Source organism: Schistocerca serialis, chromosome 9 (assembly GCF_023864345.2).
Source record: "Schistocerca serialis cubense isolate TAMUIC-IGC-003099 chromosome 9, iqSchSeri2.2, whole genome shotgun sequence".
Classification (NCBI taxonomy): domain Eukaryota; kingdom Metazoa; phylum Arthropoda; class Insecta; order Orthoptera; family Acrididae; genus Schistocerca; species Schistocerca serialis.
In genome coordinates, this window is record NC_064646.1 from 283,788,818 (window position 1) to 283,808,629 (window position 19,812).

At 38.2% G+C, this 19,812-nt stretch overlaps 1 protein-coding gene across 2 annotated transcripts in view; it reads left to right on the forward strand.

Annotated features, from left to right (window-relative positions):
- Window positions 1-19,812, forward strand: part of LOC126418970 (uncharacterized protein CG4449) — a 156,330-nt gene that overhangs the window by 114,173 nt on the left and 22,345 nt on the right. For both annotated transcript variants that reach the window (XM_050086018.1, XM_050086017.1), the window contains exon 6: window positions 13,956-14,100. In XM_050086018.1, coding sequence (XP_049941975.1) covers window positions 13,956-14,100 — 145 coding nt within the window. The remainder of the gene's footprint in view (window positions 1-13,955; window positions 14,101-19,812) is intronic.

The window sequence follows — 19,812 nt, forward strand, 5'->3', positions numbered from 1 at the left end:
TTCTTCTGGTCAAGTTGTGCCACAAACTCCTCTTCTCCCCAATTCTATTCAATACTTCATCATTAGTTATGTGATCTACCCATCTAATCTTCAGCATTCTTCTGTAGCACCACATTTTGAAAGCTTCTATTCTCTTCTTGTCCAAACTATTTATCATCCATGCTTCACTTCCATACATGGCTACATTCCATACAAATACTTTCAGAAATGACTTCCTGACACTTAAATCTATACTCGATGTGCGTTCAAAAATTATTGATGTGGCAATCTCTCTGCATATTGGAATGTTAAGTCTTGCTATTTACTTTGTACTTGTGTGTTTTTTGTACAACACAGTTATACAAACAGAAGTGTTTTCCTCCGCTGGTTTGCAAGTATAACAAGGCTGTCAACAGATAAAAAGTAGGCCATTTGAAGTGTGACTGAGTATATTTGCTTTCAAGGTATTGATTGCAGTGCTTTACAGTAACATGCTCTTTTCCTTGAGATAGAGTAATAAAAAATGGAAATAACTCAATCAAATGTAAATAAATCAATGTGAATGTTGAGTATGTTACCAGCAAATTTAATACCTCCATCCACCATTCCAAGCTAATTTAAAAATCGCTCACCTAGTATTACTTTAGGGGTGCGGGGTGATAAAATGGCCTGCTAAAATCAGCAGCTTCTGCAAATCGTCTCGCTTTCAAGGATTAATTAAATGACATCTCATAAAAGCAGCCATGTCAGTTGTATAACTCACAAAAATGATTTTTTCTTCCAAGTGGGCCTACAAAAGTGGTATGTTTTCTATGCTGCATGTGTCCATGCAGTGACATCATCAAAGTAGAAATGGATCATTTTCCGCATAATTTTTAGGGAATCTAAATATTGCATAAGCTCACAGGAATGGATACAAAGGTTAAAATCAATACAACTACCTAACTTACTGTAATAGAAAAAAAGCTCTATTTTGCGGTTGTTGTTGTTGTTGTTGTTGTTGTTGTTGTGGTTCTTGTCTGCACCTTCATCCATTATTCCGCAAGCCACTCTACGGTCCATAGCAAAGGGTACCACAAGCCACTGCTAGTCATTTCCTTTCCCGTTTCATTCACAAATAAAGCAAGGGAAAAAAATGACTGACTGTAAACCTTGGTACAAGCCCTAATTTATCTCATCTTACCTTCGTTGTCCTCACTCAAAATGTATGTTGGCAGGAGTAGAATCGATCTGCAATCGGCTTCAGTGTCAGTCCTTTAAATTTCTGCAATAGTGCCTTACAAAAAGAGTGCCATCTTCCTTCCAGGGATTCCCATTTGATGTCACGAAGTACTTCTGTAATATTTGCATGCTGATGCAACCTATCAGTAACAAATCTAGTGGCATGCATCTGAATTGCTTCAATGTCTTCCTTTAATCTTATCTGGTGGGTATCCCAAACATTTTAGCAGTACTCAAGAAAAGGTTGCACTAGTGTCCTATACACTGTTACTTTTATAGATGAAATACACTTTCTCAAAATTTTCCCAATTAAATAAAGTTGAGCTTTCGCCTTCCTGACTACCAGCCTGACATGCTCAGTTGATTTCATATTGGTTCGCAGTGTTACACCTAGATATGTAATCGATGTGATTGTGTCAAGCAGCACATTACTAATGGTGTATTTGAACGTTACAGGGTTGCTTTTACTACTCATCCACATTACCTTACATTTTTCTGCATTTAGAGCAAGCTATTATTCATCACACCAACTAGAAATTTCGTATGTGTCATCTTGTATCCCCCTAAATCACTCAAGGATGACACCTTCCTGTACACCACAGTGTCATTAGCACTCATACGTTTGTCAACAGTCTGCGGTCTGAATTCTGGTTTGGTGCAGTTGTCCATGCTAGCCTGTCCGTGTGCAAGCTCCTTCATCTCTACACTATTGCCACAGCCTACATCCATTTAAACCTGCTTACTGTATTCTGTATCCAGGCTCTGGCCTCTTCCAACAGTTTTGCTTCCCCCACCCACTGACTCTCTCTCTCTCTCTCTCTCTCTCTCTCTCTCTCTCTCTCTCTCTCTCTCTCTTCCCCTTTACCAAAATAACAATTCTTTGATGTCTCAGTATGTCTCATTATCAATCAATTCTTTCTGTCTGCGCCTCGTGGTCTTGTGGTAGCGTTCTCGCTTCCCGCGCACGGGGTCCCGGGTCAGGGATTTTCTCTGCCTTGAGATGACTGAGTGTTGTGTGTCTTTCATCATCATTTCATCCTCATTCACTCGCAAGTTGCCGTAGTGGCGTTAAAGAACTTGTGGAGTGGCTGCTGAACCACTCTGCGAGGGGTCTCCCGACCACCAATGCCATACACTCATTATCATCATTAATTCCTTCTTTTAGTCAAGTTGTTCCATAAATTTCTTTTTTCTTCTGTTTGATTCAGCTCCTTCTCTCTCTCTCTCTCTCTCTCTCTCTCTCTCTCTCTCTCTCTCTCTCTCTGCCCGCCTAATTTTCAGCATCCTTGTGAAGCACCACATTTCGGAAGCTTCTATCTTCTTCTTTTTATTTGAATTGACTAACATCCATACTTGAATTCATACGAGGCTTCAATCCAGACAAATACCTTCATAAAATATCTTTTAAGAAATTTATATCAGATGTTAACAAATTCCTCATTTTCGAAAAGACTTTCCTTGTTATTGCCAGACTGCGTTTTATATTTCCCTACTTTGACCATTGTCAATTATTTAGTTACCCAAATAGCAAAACTCATATCCTACTTTTGGTGTCTTCATTCCCGATCTAATTCCCGCATCATCATCTGGTTTGCATTCCATTATCCTGGTTTTACTTTTATTGATGTTCATCTTATAATCTCTTTTTAAGGCACTATCCACTCCATTTAACTGTTCTTCCAAGTTGTTAGTCATCTCTGACAGAATTACAATGCCATTGGCAAACTGGAAAGTTTTTATTTCTTCACTCTGATCCTTAATTCCTTTTCCAAATTTCTCTGTGGTTTCCTTCACAGCTTGCTCAATGTACAGATTGAATAACATCTGTGATATGCCCAACCCATCTCACTCCCTTCTCAACCACGGTTTCCCTTTCATGACTTCTGACTCTTATATCTTCAGTCTGGTTTCTGCACAAGTTGGAAATAACCTTTTGGTCCCTGCATTTAATTCCTTCTGCGTTCAAAATTTGAGGGAGTGTAGTCCAGTCCACATTGTCAAAAGCTTTTTCTGTGTCGACAAGTGATATAAACATAGGTTTGCCCGTCTCCAATCTATCTTGTAAGTCGAAGAGCCAGTATTTGCCTCACGTGTTCCTACATGTCTCTGGAAACAAATTGATGTTTGCTAAGGTTATCCTCTACAAGTTTTTTCATTCTCCTGTAAATAATTTGTGTCAATGATTTGCAGCCATGACTTATTAAACTTGTGGCTTGGTAACAATTCTTTATCAAACACTGCTTTTTTATTTTACTAATACTCAAAATTTATCAATGGCAGCTTATATTTAACAAAAGGTAATTTTGTCACTTTTTCATCATGCAGTCTTATATTTATTTATTTACACATCAAGTTCCATAAGCTCAAATTAAGGAGCAAATCTCCAAGGTCATGGAACATGTCAGTACATGAAATTACAACAGAAAAGTAATAACAGATAAAAATAAAATGTTTATGAACCCGAAAAAAGTCAGTCAATAAGTTTAAGTAAACGTAATCAACAATACAACAAGAATCAGCTTAATTTCTCAAGGAACTCCTCAACATAATAGAAGGAATGACCCATGAGGAAACTCTTCAGTTTCAATTTGAAAGCATGTGAATTACTGCTAAGATTTTTGAATTCAAGTGGTAGCTTATTGAAAATGAATGCAGCAGTATGCTGCACACCTTTCTGCGCAGAAGTTAAGGAAATGCGATCCAAATGCAGGTTTGATTTCTGCTGAATATTAACTGAGTGAAAGCTGCTTATTCTTGGGAATAAGCTAATATTGTTAACAAGAAATGACAGTAAGGAATATATATATATATATATATATATATATATATATATATATATATATTTTTTTTTTTTTTTTGAGAGGCCATTGTCAAAATGCCCAGATTCATGAACAGCAATCGACAAGAGGATCGTGAACTTACACCACTTATTGCCTGCACCACCCGTTTCTGAGCCAAAAGTATTCTTTTAGAATAGGAAGAGTTACCCCAAAATATAATACCATATGACGTAAGCGAATGAAAATAAGCAAAGTAGACTAATTTTTGTGTCGAACGATCACTCACTTAAGATACCGTTCAAATAGTAAAAATGGCAGCATTAAGTCTTTGAGCAATATCCTGAATGTGGGGTTTCCACAGCAGTTTACTATCTATCTGAACACCAAGAAATTTAAACTGTTCAGTTTCACTAATTTTATGCCCATTCTGTGAAATTAAAACGTCAGGTTTTGTTGAATTGTGTGTTAGAAACTGTAAAAACTGAGTTGTACTGTGATTTAGCATTAGTTTATTTTCTACAAGACATGAACTTAGGTCATCTGCACTATTTGAAACTGAACCAATATTGCTTACAACATCCTTTACTACCAAGCTAGTGTCATCAGCAAAAAGAAATATTTTAGAGTTACCCCTAATACTAGAGGGCATTTTGTTGTTGTTGTGGTCTTCAGTCCTGAGACTGGTTTGATGCAGCTCTCCATGCTACTCTATCCTGCGCAGGCTTCTTCATCTCCCAGTACCTACTGCAACCTACATCCTTCTGAATCTGCAATCATTTATATAAATAAGGAACAAGAGTGGCCCCAACACTGATCCCTGCAGCACCCCTCACTTAACCGTACCCCACTCACTTAACCGTACCCCACTCATACCCCATATCACAGTCATTCTCGACATTGTGAATAATGACCTTTTGCCGTCTGTTGCTAAAGTAAGAGGTGAACGAATTGTGAGCTACTCCCCATATTCCGTAATGGTCAAACTTCTGGAGTAACATTTTGTGATCAACACAATAAAATGCCTTAGCTAAATCAAAAAATATGCCTAGCATTTGAAACCTTTTGTTTAACCCATCCAGTACCTCACAGAGAAAAGAGAGTATAGCATTTTCAGTTCTTAAACGACTTCCAATCCGAACTGTACATTTGATAGCAAATCGTGTGATATAAAATGATCAATTATCTTTACATACACAGCATTTTCAATAACTTTAGCAAACACTGATGGCATAGAAATAGGTCTAAAGTTATCTACATTATCCCTTTCTCCCTTTTTATAAAGCAGCTTTACTACTTAGTACTTTAATCGCTCAGGAAACTGACCATTCCTTAAGGAAAAATTACAAATATGGCTACGTACAGGACTAACATGTGCAGCATAATACTTTGATATCCTGGTAGGCACTCCATCATAACCATGAGAGTCCTTAGTCTTCAGTGATTTAATTATTGACTCAATCTCCCTCTTGTCTGTATCACAGAGGAGTATTTCAGACATCAATCTAGGAAAGGCATTTGCCAAGAAAGTTATGTGATTCCCTGTAGAAACTAAATTTGTATTTAATTCACTAGCAATGCTTATAAAATGATTGTTAAATACTGAACATATATCTGATTGACCGGTAACAGAAATATTTTTACTGCGAACTGACTTTAAATTGTCGACTTTGTGCTGCTGACCAGACACATCCTTCGCAACTGACCACATGGTTTAACATTTTTAAGCACCTTACGATACTTTTGGTAATGGGCTACTGTAGCTTGATAGTGACTTCTTCTAACATTTTGATATAATTACAGCTTTGTTCTACATGATGTCCTTATCCCACTAGTCAGCCACCAGGGCTGCCTATTACTGCTAGTACCCCGATTAGAAAGTTCTAATGGAAAGCAACTCTTACAGAGCATGAGAAATGTGTTACGGAAAGCATTATATATATCATCTATGTTACTGACACTACAAACATCTTGCCACTCTTGTTCCTTGGCAAGGCTTAAAAAAACTCTCTATTGCTGTTGGATTAACATTCTTACTCCTTGAGAAACAGCCAGCTAATCTGTATCCTTATAAAGGAAGCCGCTGAATTGTCAAATTATTTAAGTGGTGCTCTGATACACCAATAATTTCAGAGTCAACATCTATAAGCAGTTCAATAACCTTACCTCTAATACCTCTTATTTTTTGATGAAATATGCTAATTCCTTCTCTACTTGGAAACATAATACACTACTAGCCATTAAAATTGCTACACCAAGAAGAAACTCAGACGATAAACGGGTATTCGTTGGACAAATATATTATACTAGAACTGACATGTGATTACATTTTCAAGCAATTTGGGTGCATAGATCCTGAGAAATCAGTACCCAGAACAACCACCTCTGGCCGTAATAACGGCCTTGATATGCCTGGACATTGAGTCAAACAGAGCATGGATGGCGTGTACAGGTACAGCTGCCCGTGCAGCTTCTCAACACAATATCACAGTTCATCAAGAGTAGTGACTGGCGTATTGCGACAAGCCAGTTGCTTGGCCACCAGTGACCGGACGTTTTCAGTTGGTGAGAGATCTGGAGAATGTGCTGGCCAGGGCAGTAGTCGAACATTTTCTGTATCAGGAAAGGCCTGTACAGGACCTGCAACATGCGGTCGTGCATGTAGGTTTTCGCAGGGATCGAATAGAGGGTAGAGCCACGGATCGTAACACATCTGAAATGTGATGTCCACTGTAAAAAGTGCCGTCAGTGGGAACAAGAGGTGACCGAGAAGTGTAACCAGTGGCACCCCATACCATGATGCCGGGTGATACGCCAGTATGGTGATGACGAATACACGCTTCCAATGTGCGTTCTCCACAATATCGCCAAACATAGATGTGACCATCATGATCCTGTAATCAGAACCTGGATTCATCCAAAAAAATGACGCTTTGCCATTCGTGCACCATGTTCGTCGTTGAGTACACCATCGCAGGTGCTCCTGTCTGTGATGCAGCGTCAAGGGTAACAGCAGCCATGGTCTCCGAGCTGATAGTCCATGCTGCTGCAAACGTCATCGAACTGTTGGTGCAGATGATTGTTGTCTTGCAAACGTCCCCATCTGTTGACTAAGGGATTGAGACGTGGCTACACGATCTGTTACAGCCGTATGGATAAGATGACTGTCATCTCGACTACGAGGTCGTTGGGATCCAGCACGGCGTTCCGTATTACCCTCCTGAACCCACCGATTCCATATTCTGCTAACAGTCACTGGATCTCGACCAAAGCGAGCAGCAATGTTGCGATACAATAAACTGCAATCGCGATAGGCTACAATCCAACCTTTATCAAAGTCGGAAACGTGGTGGTACGCATTTCTCCTCCTTACACTAGGCATCACAACAACGTCTCACCAGGCAACGCCGGTCAGCTGCTGTTTGTGTATGAAAAATGGGTTGGAAGTGTTCCTCATGTCAGCACATTGTAGGTGTCGCCACTGGCGCCAAACTTGTGTGAATGCTCTGAAAAGCTAATCATTTGCATATCACAGCATCTTCCTCCTATCGGTTAAATTTCGTGTCTGTAGCACATCATCTTCGTGGTGTAGCAATTTTAATGGCCAGTAGTGTATCTTCTGAAGGTGAGCCCTTAGTTACAGGGACTTCCTTTAAGCAGTTATACCTATCAGCTGACTTCAATCTAAAAAAGGTGCAGCTCTAACACCAACTACTAAGGAATTTTTCCATGAGTGACCCCACCCCCACCACCACTACCGCCACCCACTACACTGTCGCTTATAAGTTAGCCAGCCTCCCCTTCCCATACCTATTGAGGTGCAGGCCATGCCAAGTGAAACTCGATCTACTGATAGACCCAACTGTCATCACTGATATGTGACCCATGCCCTCTGCCATCAGCACGCTCCCCAGCCCCACGTTAACGCACCTAGCAGCCGCATTAAGGTGAGGCCTATCATGACGCTGAAACAGTTGCACAAAATGCACATTAGTACCACCAGTTTGACTAGCTATCTTTATCAGTTCACCACCTACATCATATTCCCCGTCCCTATCAAGACTGTTCCCTGCTTGGCCCACTGTCACTATCTGATACTCCTTCACAAAATTCCTGCATAACTCCCCTATGCTGTCAGTCACTTCAGCCAACCATGCACCAGGCTTCACAATGCTGGTGACATGGTACTCACTCCCCAACACTTCCTGCAACTGATGGCCCACACCTCTACCGTGCGAACTACCTAGCAACAGAACCTTCTTCTTTCTGTCGGACTCTGCAGCTGATCTAGGCCTCCTAACTGCTGAGGACTGCTGCATGTGTGTGTGGTGCCACCTACTGCCAGGTACTCTATATCAGTGACCTCAGTAGTCATTAGACATTGTGAGAGAGCAAAATGGGGCACTCTACAGAACTCACAGACTCTGAATGTGGTCAGGTGACTGAGTGTCACTTGTGTCTTACATCTGTATGCGAGATTTCTACACTCCTAAACATGCCCAGGTCCACTGTTTCCGATGTTATACTGAAGCGGAAACGTGAAGGGACACATACAGCACAAAAGCGTACGGGCCAACCTCGTCTGTTGACTGACAGAGACGGCTGACAATTGAAGAGCGTCGTAATGTGTAATAGGCAGACATCTATGCAGACTATCACACAGGAATTCCTAATTGCATCAGGATCTACTGCAAGTACTATGACAGGCGGGAGGTGAGAAAACTTGGATTTCATGGCTGAGCGGCTGCTCATACGCAACACATCACGCTGGTAAATGCCAAACGATGCCTCGCATGGTGTAAGGAGCGTAAACAATGGTCAATTGAACAGTGGAAAAATGTTTTGTGGAGTGATGAATCATGGTAGACAATTTAGCGATCTGATGGCAGGGTGTGGGTATGGCGAATGCCCGGTGAACGTCATCTGCCAGTGTGTGTAGTGCCAACAGTAAAATTTGGAGTTGTGGTTATGGTGTGGTCGTGTTTTTCAAGGATGGGGCTTTCACCCCTTGCTGTTTTGCATGGCACCATCACAGCACAGGCCTGCGTTGATGCCTTAAGCACCTTCTTGCTTTTCACTGTTTAAGAGCAATTTGGGGATGGCGATTGCATCTTTCAACATGATCAAGCAGCTGTTCTTAATGCGTGGTCTGTGGCGGAGTGGTTACACGACAATAACATCCCTGTAATGGACTGGCCTACACAGAGTCTTGACCTGAATGCTGTAGAACACCTTTGGGATGTTGTGGAACACTGACTTCATGCCAAGCCTCACCGACTGACATCGATACCTCTCCTCAGTGCAGCACTCCATGAAGAATGGGCTGCCATTCCCCAAGAAACCTTCCAGCACCTGATTGAACGTATGCCTGCTAGAGTGGAAGCTGTCATCAAGGCTAAGGGTGGGCCAACACCATTTTGAATCCCAGCATTACCAATGGAGGGCGCCATGAACTTGTAAGTCATTTTCAGCTTGGTGTCCGGATACTTTTGATCACATAATGTAGTTGGGGCTTGCTGATCTCCCTTCATATTTAACATAAAATGTAACACTTGTAATGGTGATTCTAATTGAGATTCTGTGATTAAGCCACAACGTATTGAAGGCTGATTTTCAGTTATAAATCGGCACCTTTTAGAGCTAGCAGGTATGCAGTCATCTTGAAATGAGTTTCTGTATCTGGCTTTCATCTTTATCAAAATAAGTATTTGGGCTTAGCTTGCTTTGTGATGATGCCATTGAAAAATTTTGACTTGTCACAGATCTACATACGTCACAATTGTTTTTGGTCAGTTCTCCAAATCTTGTGCTTGAATTCATATCATCACGTAATTTTCTTGTAAAATTTTGCAATTGTTCAGAAGTATCAGTTTTTGTTTCTTCTTGCTGTAAAGTGGCCACAAAATCTTGAATTAGCTGTATGAGTCATGAAATTAGAACTGCTAGAGTTTTTAGTAATTTATTTGAATGGTTTCATTAATTCTACAAATTTTTGAACATGTGCAGATTATCATTATTGGATTTGAATGTAAGTACAAAATTAGCGAATCCTTGAGCTTTGAAAATCGTTCCATCATATAGAACGTGCTTTTCCAGCTGGAAATAGAAGAAATTAAATTAAGAGATAGGATTTTCATAAAAACGAAGCACACAATACTTACAATAAAGATTTACCATAAAATTAAAATCAATTTATATATATTTAATAATATTTACCATGTTGGGCAATCCTGAATGTCAGATACAGCAGGTTGATTGAGGCATTCCCTTTGAATTTTTGCCAGCTCAGTTTTGTGTGACCGAGGAATGATTTAAGTAGGTAGTGGTTTTTTCAATTTAGCAGTAAGTTGTAGCAGCTACTTCTGTGATTTCGCAGCAGCTCGAATACAAAGCTGAATCTGATGTATTGTGCAATTCACATCATCAAAGCCGGAAACCTGCAGTGCTTTAATTATGTTAGATCCATAATCACGAGCAATACAATGCACTGCTTGGTGATTTATGCCCCATTCTTGAAGCATCGTTTCAAATTTTGTTGATACTAGTATGTCACCTGTATGATGCCCGGCCATGACTTTACATTCTAAAATTATAGGCATCTTGTGAAAATCCTTTGAAATACCATGAGAAGTAAAACTAAGTAATGGATTTCCAGAATGTAGATCAGACCATATGTCAGTTGTGAAAGACATTTTTTCAAACTCTTAAGTAAATTTTTGATTTTTCTTGCCAGCTTATTATACAAGTTCTTGCACAAATATGAAGTAAAAAATTCATGACCTTACAACTTATATTTTGGAAGAGCAGCATTCATTATTCAGTGAAAGCCAGTACCATTGACAAAATTAAGCGATAAGTTCTGGAGAGCAATCATTTCAGCAATCACATGATCCATTTGTTGAGACTTAAGGTGTGAGGAGTCGCAATAATCATTTACTTGTAGACTTTCTTACCAAGTAAGTTGTTGTGTTAGCATATTTGGCCAGAGTAAAAGAAACATCGACGCAATAAAAATAGTAAAATAAAACACCCCAAGAAGTTAAATAAGTAAAAAGTACTACAAAAATAAAATTCCAAGTTGTTAAGTAGAGCACACCAGTAATTTATAACATGCCCAGCTAAAGCGGCAGTCATAAAAGGAGCATTTCTGAAACAAACTATAAATCAAGCTGCAGTTTCTTAGTAGAGTGTTAGTTTATAAATATTGGATTTGATTCTTCATACTGCATACTAGGTTTCAGTAACTTATTTACCATCACTAGCGTTTATTTTAGAACTGGTGATGGTCAAAAGTTATTGACACCAGGTATGCAATATGGAGAATAAAATACAATAAAGAAATTAGCATTCCACTGAATAAATGCAACGTGATTGGTATTGGCTCAAATTATAAACAGTTACGTGTGCACACTCACTCTGCTACAGATAAATGAAAGATAGAATTCTTAGAAATGTTTTTATATAGAGTGCAATTACTTTTTAAAGCGCTCACCTTAGATTGGATGAATGGCAATTTAAATTTTGTGGAATATTGCTAACATACACCCGTGTGCAGCTCATGTACTGCAGTGGTGTATTTATTCAATGCTACAGACTATTATATGCTTATGTCATTAAGTGCTGGCACCAACAAGAAAAGGCACATTATCTATCAACTTGTAACCAGAACTAAGGTTTGGGTGAGCTCTTTAAAATGTTATTGTATTGTGAATCATTCAGATAAAACAGTTTTTGCACCAGCAGTGGACAGAGGTCACCCTATAATAATTGAAATATATTATTAGTATTGACTACATTGTTAGATAAATATTGATTAACATTTTGTTTTTTCACCTCCACTGAAAGTTTGATAATTTTGATCTAACTTCCCAAACTCCATGAACTTCTTGCCATGTAATGATTTAAGATGACTCTTCAGTGTAGTGGTTGTGCACCCTTTTTGCGGATATAGTTTGTCACAGATTTTGCATTTGACACTCAAATCATTCATCCCATTAAAACAATTTCAAGTGACTTGTTTTTGGTTTCATTATTTCACTCTTAACTAATTATTCACCACAAAACCGTTGACTAAAAAACACTGTACATCATAGTAATATTATACAGCAACACAAAGTAGACTGACAAGTGACAAAACACTGCACTTTTGAGGCAATGGACAAAGATCACTGTTTAATAATCCAATAAATGCAATAACCGCTATGAGCACGTGTCAGCTTGCTGTATGCCCCACTCAATGAACTCCCATCTGTGCAGCAGCTGATGTATTGGGCCAATAAGCCCACACATTGATAATATCCCCTTCGTTGAAATTTTTGATAAACTTCCGATATAAAAATGCAGAACTTGGAATGGATACGGATGTGAAAAAAATGTGCATAACTTCCCAGTTGCAGAAGCAGAGGTCTGTGGCATCACTAGCCTTTTTTAGAATTGAAATTATTAGATTCTTGCATGTACAGGATCTTTTCAGAAACTTAATTGTATGATCATAAATAAGAAAAAAAAAAATGATATCTTGGCAAGGAATGAATTGCAATAGCAGCAAAATGTAAATATGGATTGAGAGACTCTGAAATAATTAACTAGTTTTAAATACCTAGGTGGCAGAATTACCAGTGAGGGTAGATTCTGTCAGAAGATCATATGCAGAATTTCACAAATGAAAACATTGTTCAGTAATAAGAAGATAATAACATTGAATAACAGTAGTTGAAACACCAGTATCAACAAGTAAAAACTTTTGCTAATAGTAAAAGGCTACAGGCCTTTCAGAAAGCCTGATGAAAAGAGATTTTCAATAATGAAGTAGAAAAAAGATTGCTGTGGAGGACTGTCAGTGAATAGAACCACTGAGTTGGATACTTTTATAGACATTATTCTTTCACAGCAAAAATCGTACAAGAAAATATGTCGAGTAAGAATGCTCTAGAGAGACCAACAATTTAGTACATCAAGCAGATAGCACATAATCTAAAAGTAATAAGTGAACTGAATAGAATTGCAAAGATAGAGGATGAAATGTGCTGTCAAGCGGTCTGCAGATTGAGAACAATGGAAGAAATAGATAAATGATGATAACAGTAACAGCAGTTTCTATTTCAATGTTTTGCAGTCTGGAGAGATGTGGGATCTGAATTATTCAATTTCAGGTTCACCATATGGGAGGAATGATCATTAATATAATAACAGGATCACTCATTCAAGACAAGAAAGTGTAATAAAGATGGGCTCTAAAGTGCATACCTTAATAAGAGCTGTGAGCTCTTCATCTTAGATACTGTGAAACAAATCTCTTCTACTCCTGGCTCTTTCCTTTCCATATTTTTGGAGGAGGTAGTATGGAGAGGAACCACATTGTCTAGTACATATGGGCTCTAAAATGAGTACCTTAAGAGCCATGAGCACTTTTTCAGCTGAGGAGATGTGTTTCACAGTAGTGAAGATGAAAAAGTGCTCCTAGCTCTTGAGGTATCCATTTTAGAACCCAAGTTAACTACATTTTTTTGTGCTTTGAATGATCATTCCTATCATATCCCTGAATTTGACTCTCAGAACATCCTGTATTTCCTTATTTTAAAATATGATGGAAAAAATGTTGTGTATCTTTCCTTCTGTGAAACTGAATGTAAAGAACTCCTCTTAACTGCATGCTCAGTTGCACTGCTACCTAATGGACAGATGTAATGATGGCTGCCTTAAACTGATAAGCTATGCCAGCTACAGTCATGTAACTTGACACATTTCAGTGAGGGGACCTATCATTGTGCATGTCCTGCAAATTGCAGGATGCAGGAAACAAGAGTCCCGTATAACCAGAAGATTGCATCTAGATATTGTGAATGTACTTGTGGTGAATTTATAAAATTTTTCTCTATGTTTTATTACTCTGCAAGAATACAAACTTGTTAACATTGCCAGTTTTTTATTTTAACAATACTAATCTAAAATAGTACAATATATTTCCAAAATTTTCAGCATCAGAAGATGAAAACTATCTTCCAGTTCTTCAGTGATATGGAAAGTGTTACTGAAGATAAGTTGTTATTTATGCTCAATGACAAACAAATTCATCCCGATGATACGCCAGGTTCATTGAAACTAACAGTTGTAGATTTCATCGGTAAGTATCTATCATTTCCCCAGATAAAGTTTTGAGCACTTGTAGTAATATGTTAATGGCTGTCTTTCACAAGATGCAGAATTATCTTTGGTTATCCATAAATATCTGACAACTGCTATTGTGCCTTTTATGATACAGTTAAAGATTTTTAATGAAAGAACCTAATATCACCAAGATTGCTCGTTGCCTTGCTAATTACATAAATTTGGCAATTTTTAAATGAAAAGAAAATTTTTCTTTCTTAGGTCCAGTGTATTTTTCAAGACTGATTCCTTACATTTTGAAATCCTGTGAAGTTTGAAGAACAAGACTATTGTGTTCTTGTTAATTATCTTTTCCCAGATTTTATGCTGCAGTATGTGAATCTGAAAAATTTGCTTTTATGACTTTTCCTGATAGAATAGGTTTCAGATTCTTTGCATTACATTTGCAAATGGCAGTCCATTGATTTAATTGTTTCTTGATCTTTTGTTGGATGTAGTGTGGTTACGATTCCTATCTACTATAACCTGCGTCATTTAGGATGGTGCTTCCATCCATTGAGGAGGAGAGGCAGGGAAGTGTGGATGGGATGAGATCTGTGTGTGCTTGACAGCAGAAAACAAGCACACATAGTCTGTATTGCTGAACTTTGTTGCTACGGACAACAGTCAGGTTCATTTGCCTATGGTACATCATATTATACATTTAGATCTATGAGGTGAATAGCAATAATTGTCATTTATTGTGTTTTTGGATTGCATTATAAGTAAATATGTAATACACAACAAAATTAACTCGAGCACAGAATGAAATCATTACATTTGCTCGACAGCTACTTCTACTCCATAGAACTGTTAAAAATGTATATTAGGCATATATGTAGGTGTGTTTGACTATTCTTAAGTGTAATCACTGTGCGTAGAGAAGAATTACTGGTAGAAAAGACTAGTGTAAAAGACTATTGTAAAAATGGTCAGTATGTTGACATATTTTCTCTGTCAGTGGACATTATAACTGTAAATTAACTCATTTGAAATGACTGTAAATTAACTCATTTGACATTACAGTGAGAGACTTCATGTATGATCCATTGAACAAGGGAATACTGACTGACAACGTTGAAAACCATAAATATCTCAACAGATAACCCTCCCTTTCATTTTACGGCATTTTCCAATTTGTGCCTTGAAAATGACAGTAGTTTATTTGTCAAAATAACGGACTTTTCACGAATTTATCTGGCCACATTCTCACCAGTTATTAGTGCATAAAATACTCCGGAAAAAGCCTAACTTCTCTTTGGGCAATATATTGAACATTATGGTCTGCATACTTCATAGGATAGAAATTCCTAATGAATGAAGGATAGAAAGTTCTCACATACTATGTATGCAACTGATAAGTTGACAAATACATTTTTTTAAACCACAATTCTTCAAGACCAAGATATATTATTACTTTACTTTGTTCCAAGGTCTACATTGTAATACCATTGTCACTGCTGTTTGACTTTCTGTCCGAACCATCTAACTGTAAATTTACAAGAATAGATCCAAAGCTTAGGTTCATCTTCCCGTCTCTATCAAAGTCTTCTTCCTAAAGGTTTTCAGTGTGCCGCACATTGTATACACATGGTGAAGAGGGGACATTGTCTCTTGCATATTGGACAAGCGATTCATTTTCTGTTATCTTGTATGTTTCTTTTTTTCTCTCCTTCACAGTCTTTAATCTGTACTCAAATTAATTCCATCAGGTTATGCTATCAGTGATATGCAGGTAAACACAAACTGTGTGACCACATTCACTCGAAAAAAGATTTGAGTTCGTACATTCTTTCGTGTGAGTCGTATAAATTAATGAGCTGCAGGAGTTCGGAACGAGTCTGGCTTATATTGTCTGGGATATTTTCATTCTTAAGGCAGAGCACAATATGCATTTTCCTGGCGTTTGTACTTGGTGTTTTCTTAATAGCTGAATGAAAACTGCCTTGGTACATTACAGTGACCAACTTTGAAACACAGTATGGCAAGAGTATTATTCAATGAACCATTTCTTTAAACTGACACCATTAATTTGTGAATAGTAGTCACTGCTTTTTTCTTACACCTAAATACAAGTTTACTCTCAAGAGCAAACCCAGTTATCTGAGTACCTTTTCCTACGGAAATTTTAAAACTATCAGTACTCTCACTCATTTTCCTGTGGGTCTTCTTGAAATGATTCTGATTCTCCCATGTTTCAACAAGGTAATACAATGTTGAACCACCACCTCTTCTTTTATCATGCATCTTTGTATGGGATATGTTTTGTACTGCACCATGTCATTTCTTTCAACTAAAAACACTCTTCTTAACAATTTGAAACCAATATCTTTTAAAATATCTTTACATCGACAAAGCACTGCCTTTGAAAGTCAATTGTATCATGCTTGATTGTAACACGCTTTTGTGATATTGGATATTCACCATTCACATGGAGTGCTGTAAAACATCATTGTCAGAACCATCCATTTGTGCTACATGTTTCTTGTGATTTGAAGCTTTCCAGGCGACATAAAACCATCCTTTCATAAGGTTCTTACAGCTCTGACACTTCTGTTTACAATCCTCTCTACAGTTCTTTTGGTGAGACGACAAGCTTCTGCAGTCCATTCTAGTGTCTTCAGATGTCATCAGTAGGAGCTCTGCTTTAAAATTCAGATTTGAAAAAGTTATGAATGTGGTAAATAATCCCGCTCACCTGCTCGTGAAGCAGTTCATGTTTATTGCCATCACCTGACCTTATTTTAATTGCACTAGAACATTTACAGGTACACATTCCCAGCCATATTATTAAAAAAAAAAGGAAAGAAAGAAAACAATGACTGTTGAATGAGTAATTTGATTGTCGCGAAGTACGGCAACAGTGCAGCACACAGGAGAGATATCTATTATGAGAAATTAATTACAAAAGTTTAGTTTTGGTCAATTGTAGCAGTTATTAAATTCCTCATATTAATGGCGTCCTTGTATCCAAATATTAATGCAAAATGTTAAATATCAATCCACTTACTTATGTGCAAGCTATGTCCTATTTTGAATTGTTGCTAATTTCCTTTTCTTGTTTGTTGTGACCTCAGTTAGGTTTCTTACATCCTCATGGCCGCAACAAAATTCAATGACATAGTTGTGGTACGTGTCATCTGACAAATTCGAATACTTTGAGGATGTATCACATATCTGAGTCTTGTGTAATGAAATTTTTATCATCCAGAATTAACACAGAATTACTATATTGGTGTTACTGTTTTACACTCATCCATTTTATTGGTTCTTTATCGTCGGTCAACGAAGTTTTTAATGTTGGTCTTAAAAGAAGTATGAAAGCTTGACTGAAGCTAATTCCACACAAACTGTTACATCTTTGCATTAGTCATGGAACACTCTTCACCAAGAACATCCTTGATGGGTCCAAATGTATGAAATCCATATAGTGACAGTTCTGTATGGTAGGCTCAATGTTTGAGTGCAGTTCAGTGCATGCAGAACGTGGCCATGAACTTACCAGTAGACCAGTGTTTCTTGACATTCTCCTGTGCTCCCTCACCATATGTATATACAGGGTGTCCCTCCTAAGAGTCATTAGGTGCATTTTCTCTGGTGTTTCAGTTGATATCAGTATTGTTTTTGTATTGTGTAGCTGGAGTGAGCCCAAACAAATAGTACTCATCACATCTTTCATGTGATGCCCATGACACGCATTTGGGAGTATGATGATTCAAACTCATGTCTGACCATCTTGATATAGATTTTTTGTGACTTCCCTAAATTGCTTCAGGCAAATGCTGGGATGGTTCCTTTGAAAGAGCACAGCCGATTTCCCTCCCCATGCTTCCCTAAGCCGAGCCTCCACTCCTTCCCTAATGACCTCATTGTTGACAGGATGTTGAACACTAGTCTCCTCCTCCTCTTCCTCCTCCTCATGTGATTCCTAGTGTTGACAGAAAGTGTCAGCTTGTTTCCCGTTATGAGGTAAATGATTTTTGAAGTGGAATTTTAAGTGCCTGTTTGAAAGAGTGCTTCAGAAATAGTCTAGTGCAATATTTGTTTTATCAGCATGTATTATCAGGGACAGTAAAACATGAAGAATAACCAGTACTCCAGCAGTGACAGCACTACCCTGGACTACTTTGACTGGTACTGCTGAGCATGCAACGTGCTGAATCACAGCTGGATCACCCTTTGTTATTCGTGTTTTACCGTCACTGTTAATATTTATTGATAAAACAAGTATCGCATGAGACTAATTTGGGAGTGCTTATTGAATGGGCACATAAAATTCTGGTCTAAAAATAATTGCTTCAGCATGCTGGGAGTTTTGTAAAATTATTTTGTTTGTAATGGGAAACAAACAAACATTTTCTGTGGACATTGGGAGTGACATGAAAGCCATGATGAGCAGAAATTACTTGGGCTGTCCCTGCTTACACAATGCAACAACAAAATTGTAAATATCTGCCAAAACACCAGAGAAAATGCACCTGACAGTTCTTTGGAGAGACACCAGGTAAATATATTTTGCAGGGTAGAATGTGATGAGAAATAACTCCCCCCCCCCTCCCCCCCCCCCCCTCCCCCATTTCCATGATCATTTTTTCCGGACAAGAAATGGTGTTTATCAAAACTTGAAGCTTATGCTTCTTAATTTCGATATGCAAGTGAATGATTGTCTTTTATGAACTTTCAACAAAGTAACATTGGAGAAATGCAACCAAATTTTTGCATTTTCAGAGATAACATGAATTGTGGAATTTGTGTGTCGTGTCTCGCACTGGCCTATTAGCTGCCCCACTTACTCAGTGAATTACATAAATTTTGATATGTTTTCTAGCTGTCAGTGAATGCTCATTTGGAAAGAAATTACATATTATTCACATTCCTTGTGATAATTATGAATATATTTAAAAATTCATATTACGAAGAAGATGCCTAAAAAAATTATTTTCGCAAATTCTTTGTGCCCACAACTAGGGACTTGAAAATGTAACATCTATTGTGGGTGATATTAGCATTTATTTATGCATTTTTTTAAATGACTAGGCAGTAGCTTTAAAAGGCTGCCGTGCTATGTGCCTAAAAGTGAAATCGGTTGCAATAAATAAATAAATAATTCACCATGTTGGGTGGAATGTTTGCTTTCGCAAAAAGTCCAACAGTTTTTGTTTTTTTTTTTTTCTCAACAGTATCTACATCTACATTTATACTCCGCAAGCCACCCAACGGTGTGTGGCGGAGGGCACTTTACATGCCACTGTCATTACCTCCCTTTTCTGTTCCAGTTGTGTATGGTTCGCGGGAAGAACGACTGTCTGAAAGCCTCCGTGCGTGCTCGAATCTCTCTAATTTTACATTCGTGATCTCTTCGGGAGTTATAAGTAGGGGGAAGCAATATATTCGATACCTCATCCAGAAATGCACCCTCTCGAAACCTGGCGAGCAAGCTACACCGCGATGCAGAGCGCCTCTCTTGCAGAGTCTGCCACTTGAGTTTGCTAAACATCTCCGTAACGCTATCACGGTTACCAAATAATCCTGTGACGAAATGCGCCGCTCTTCTTTGGATCTTCTCTATCTCCTCCGTCAACCCAATCTGGTACGAATCCCACACTGATGAGCAATACTCAAGTATAGGTCGAACGAGTGTTTTGTAAGCCACCTCCTTTGTTGATGGAGTACATTTTCTAAGGACTTT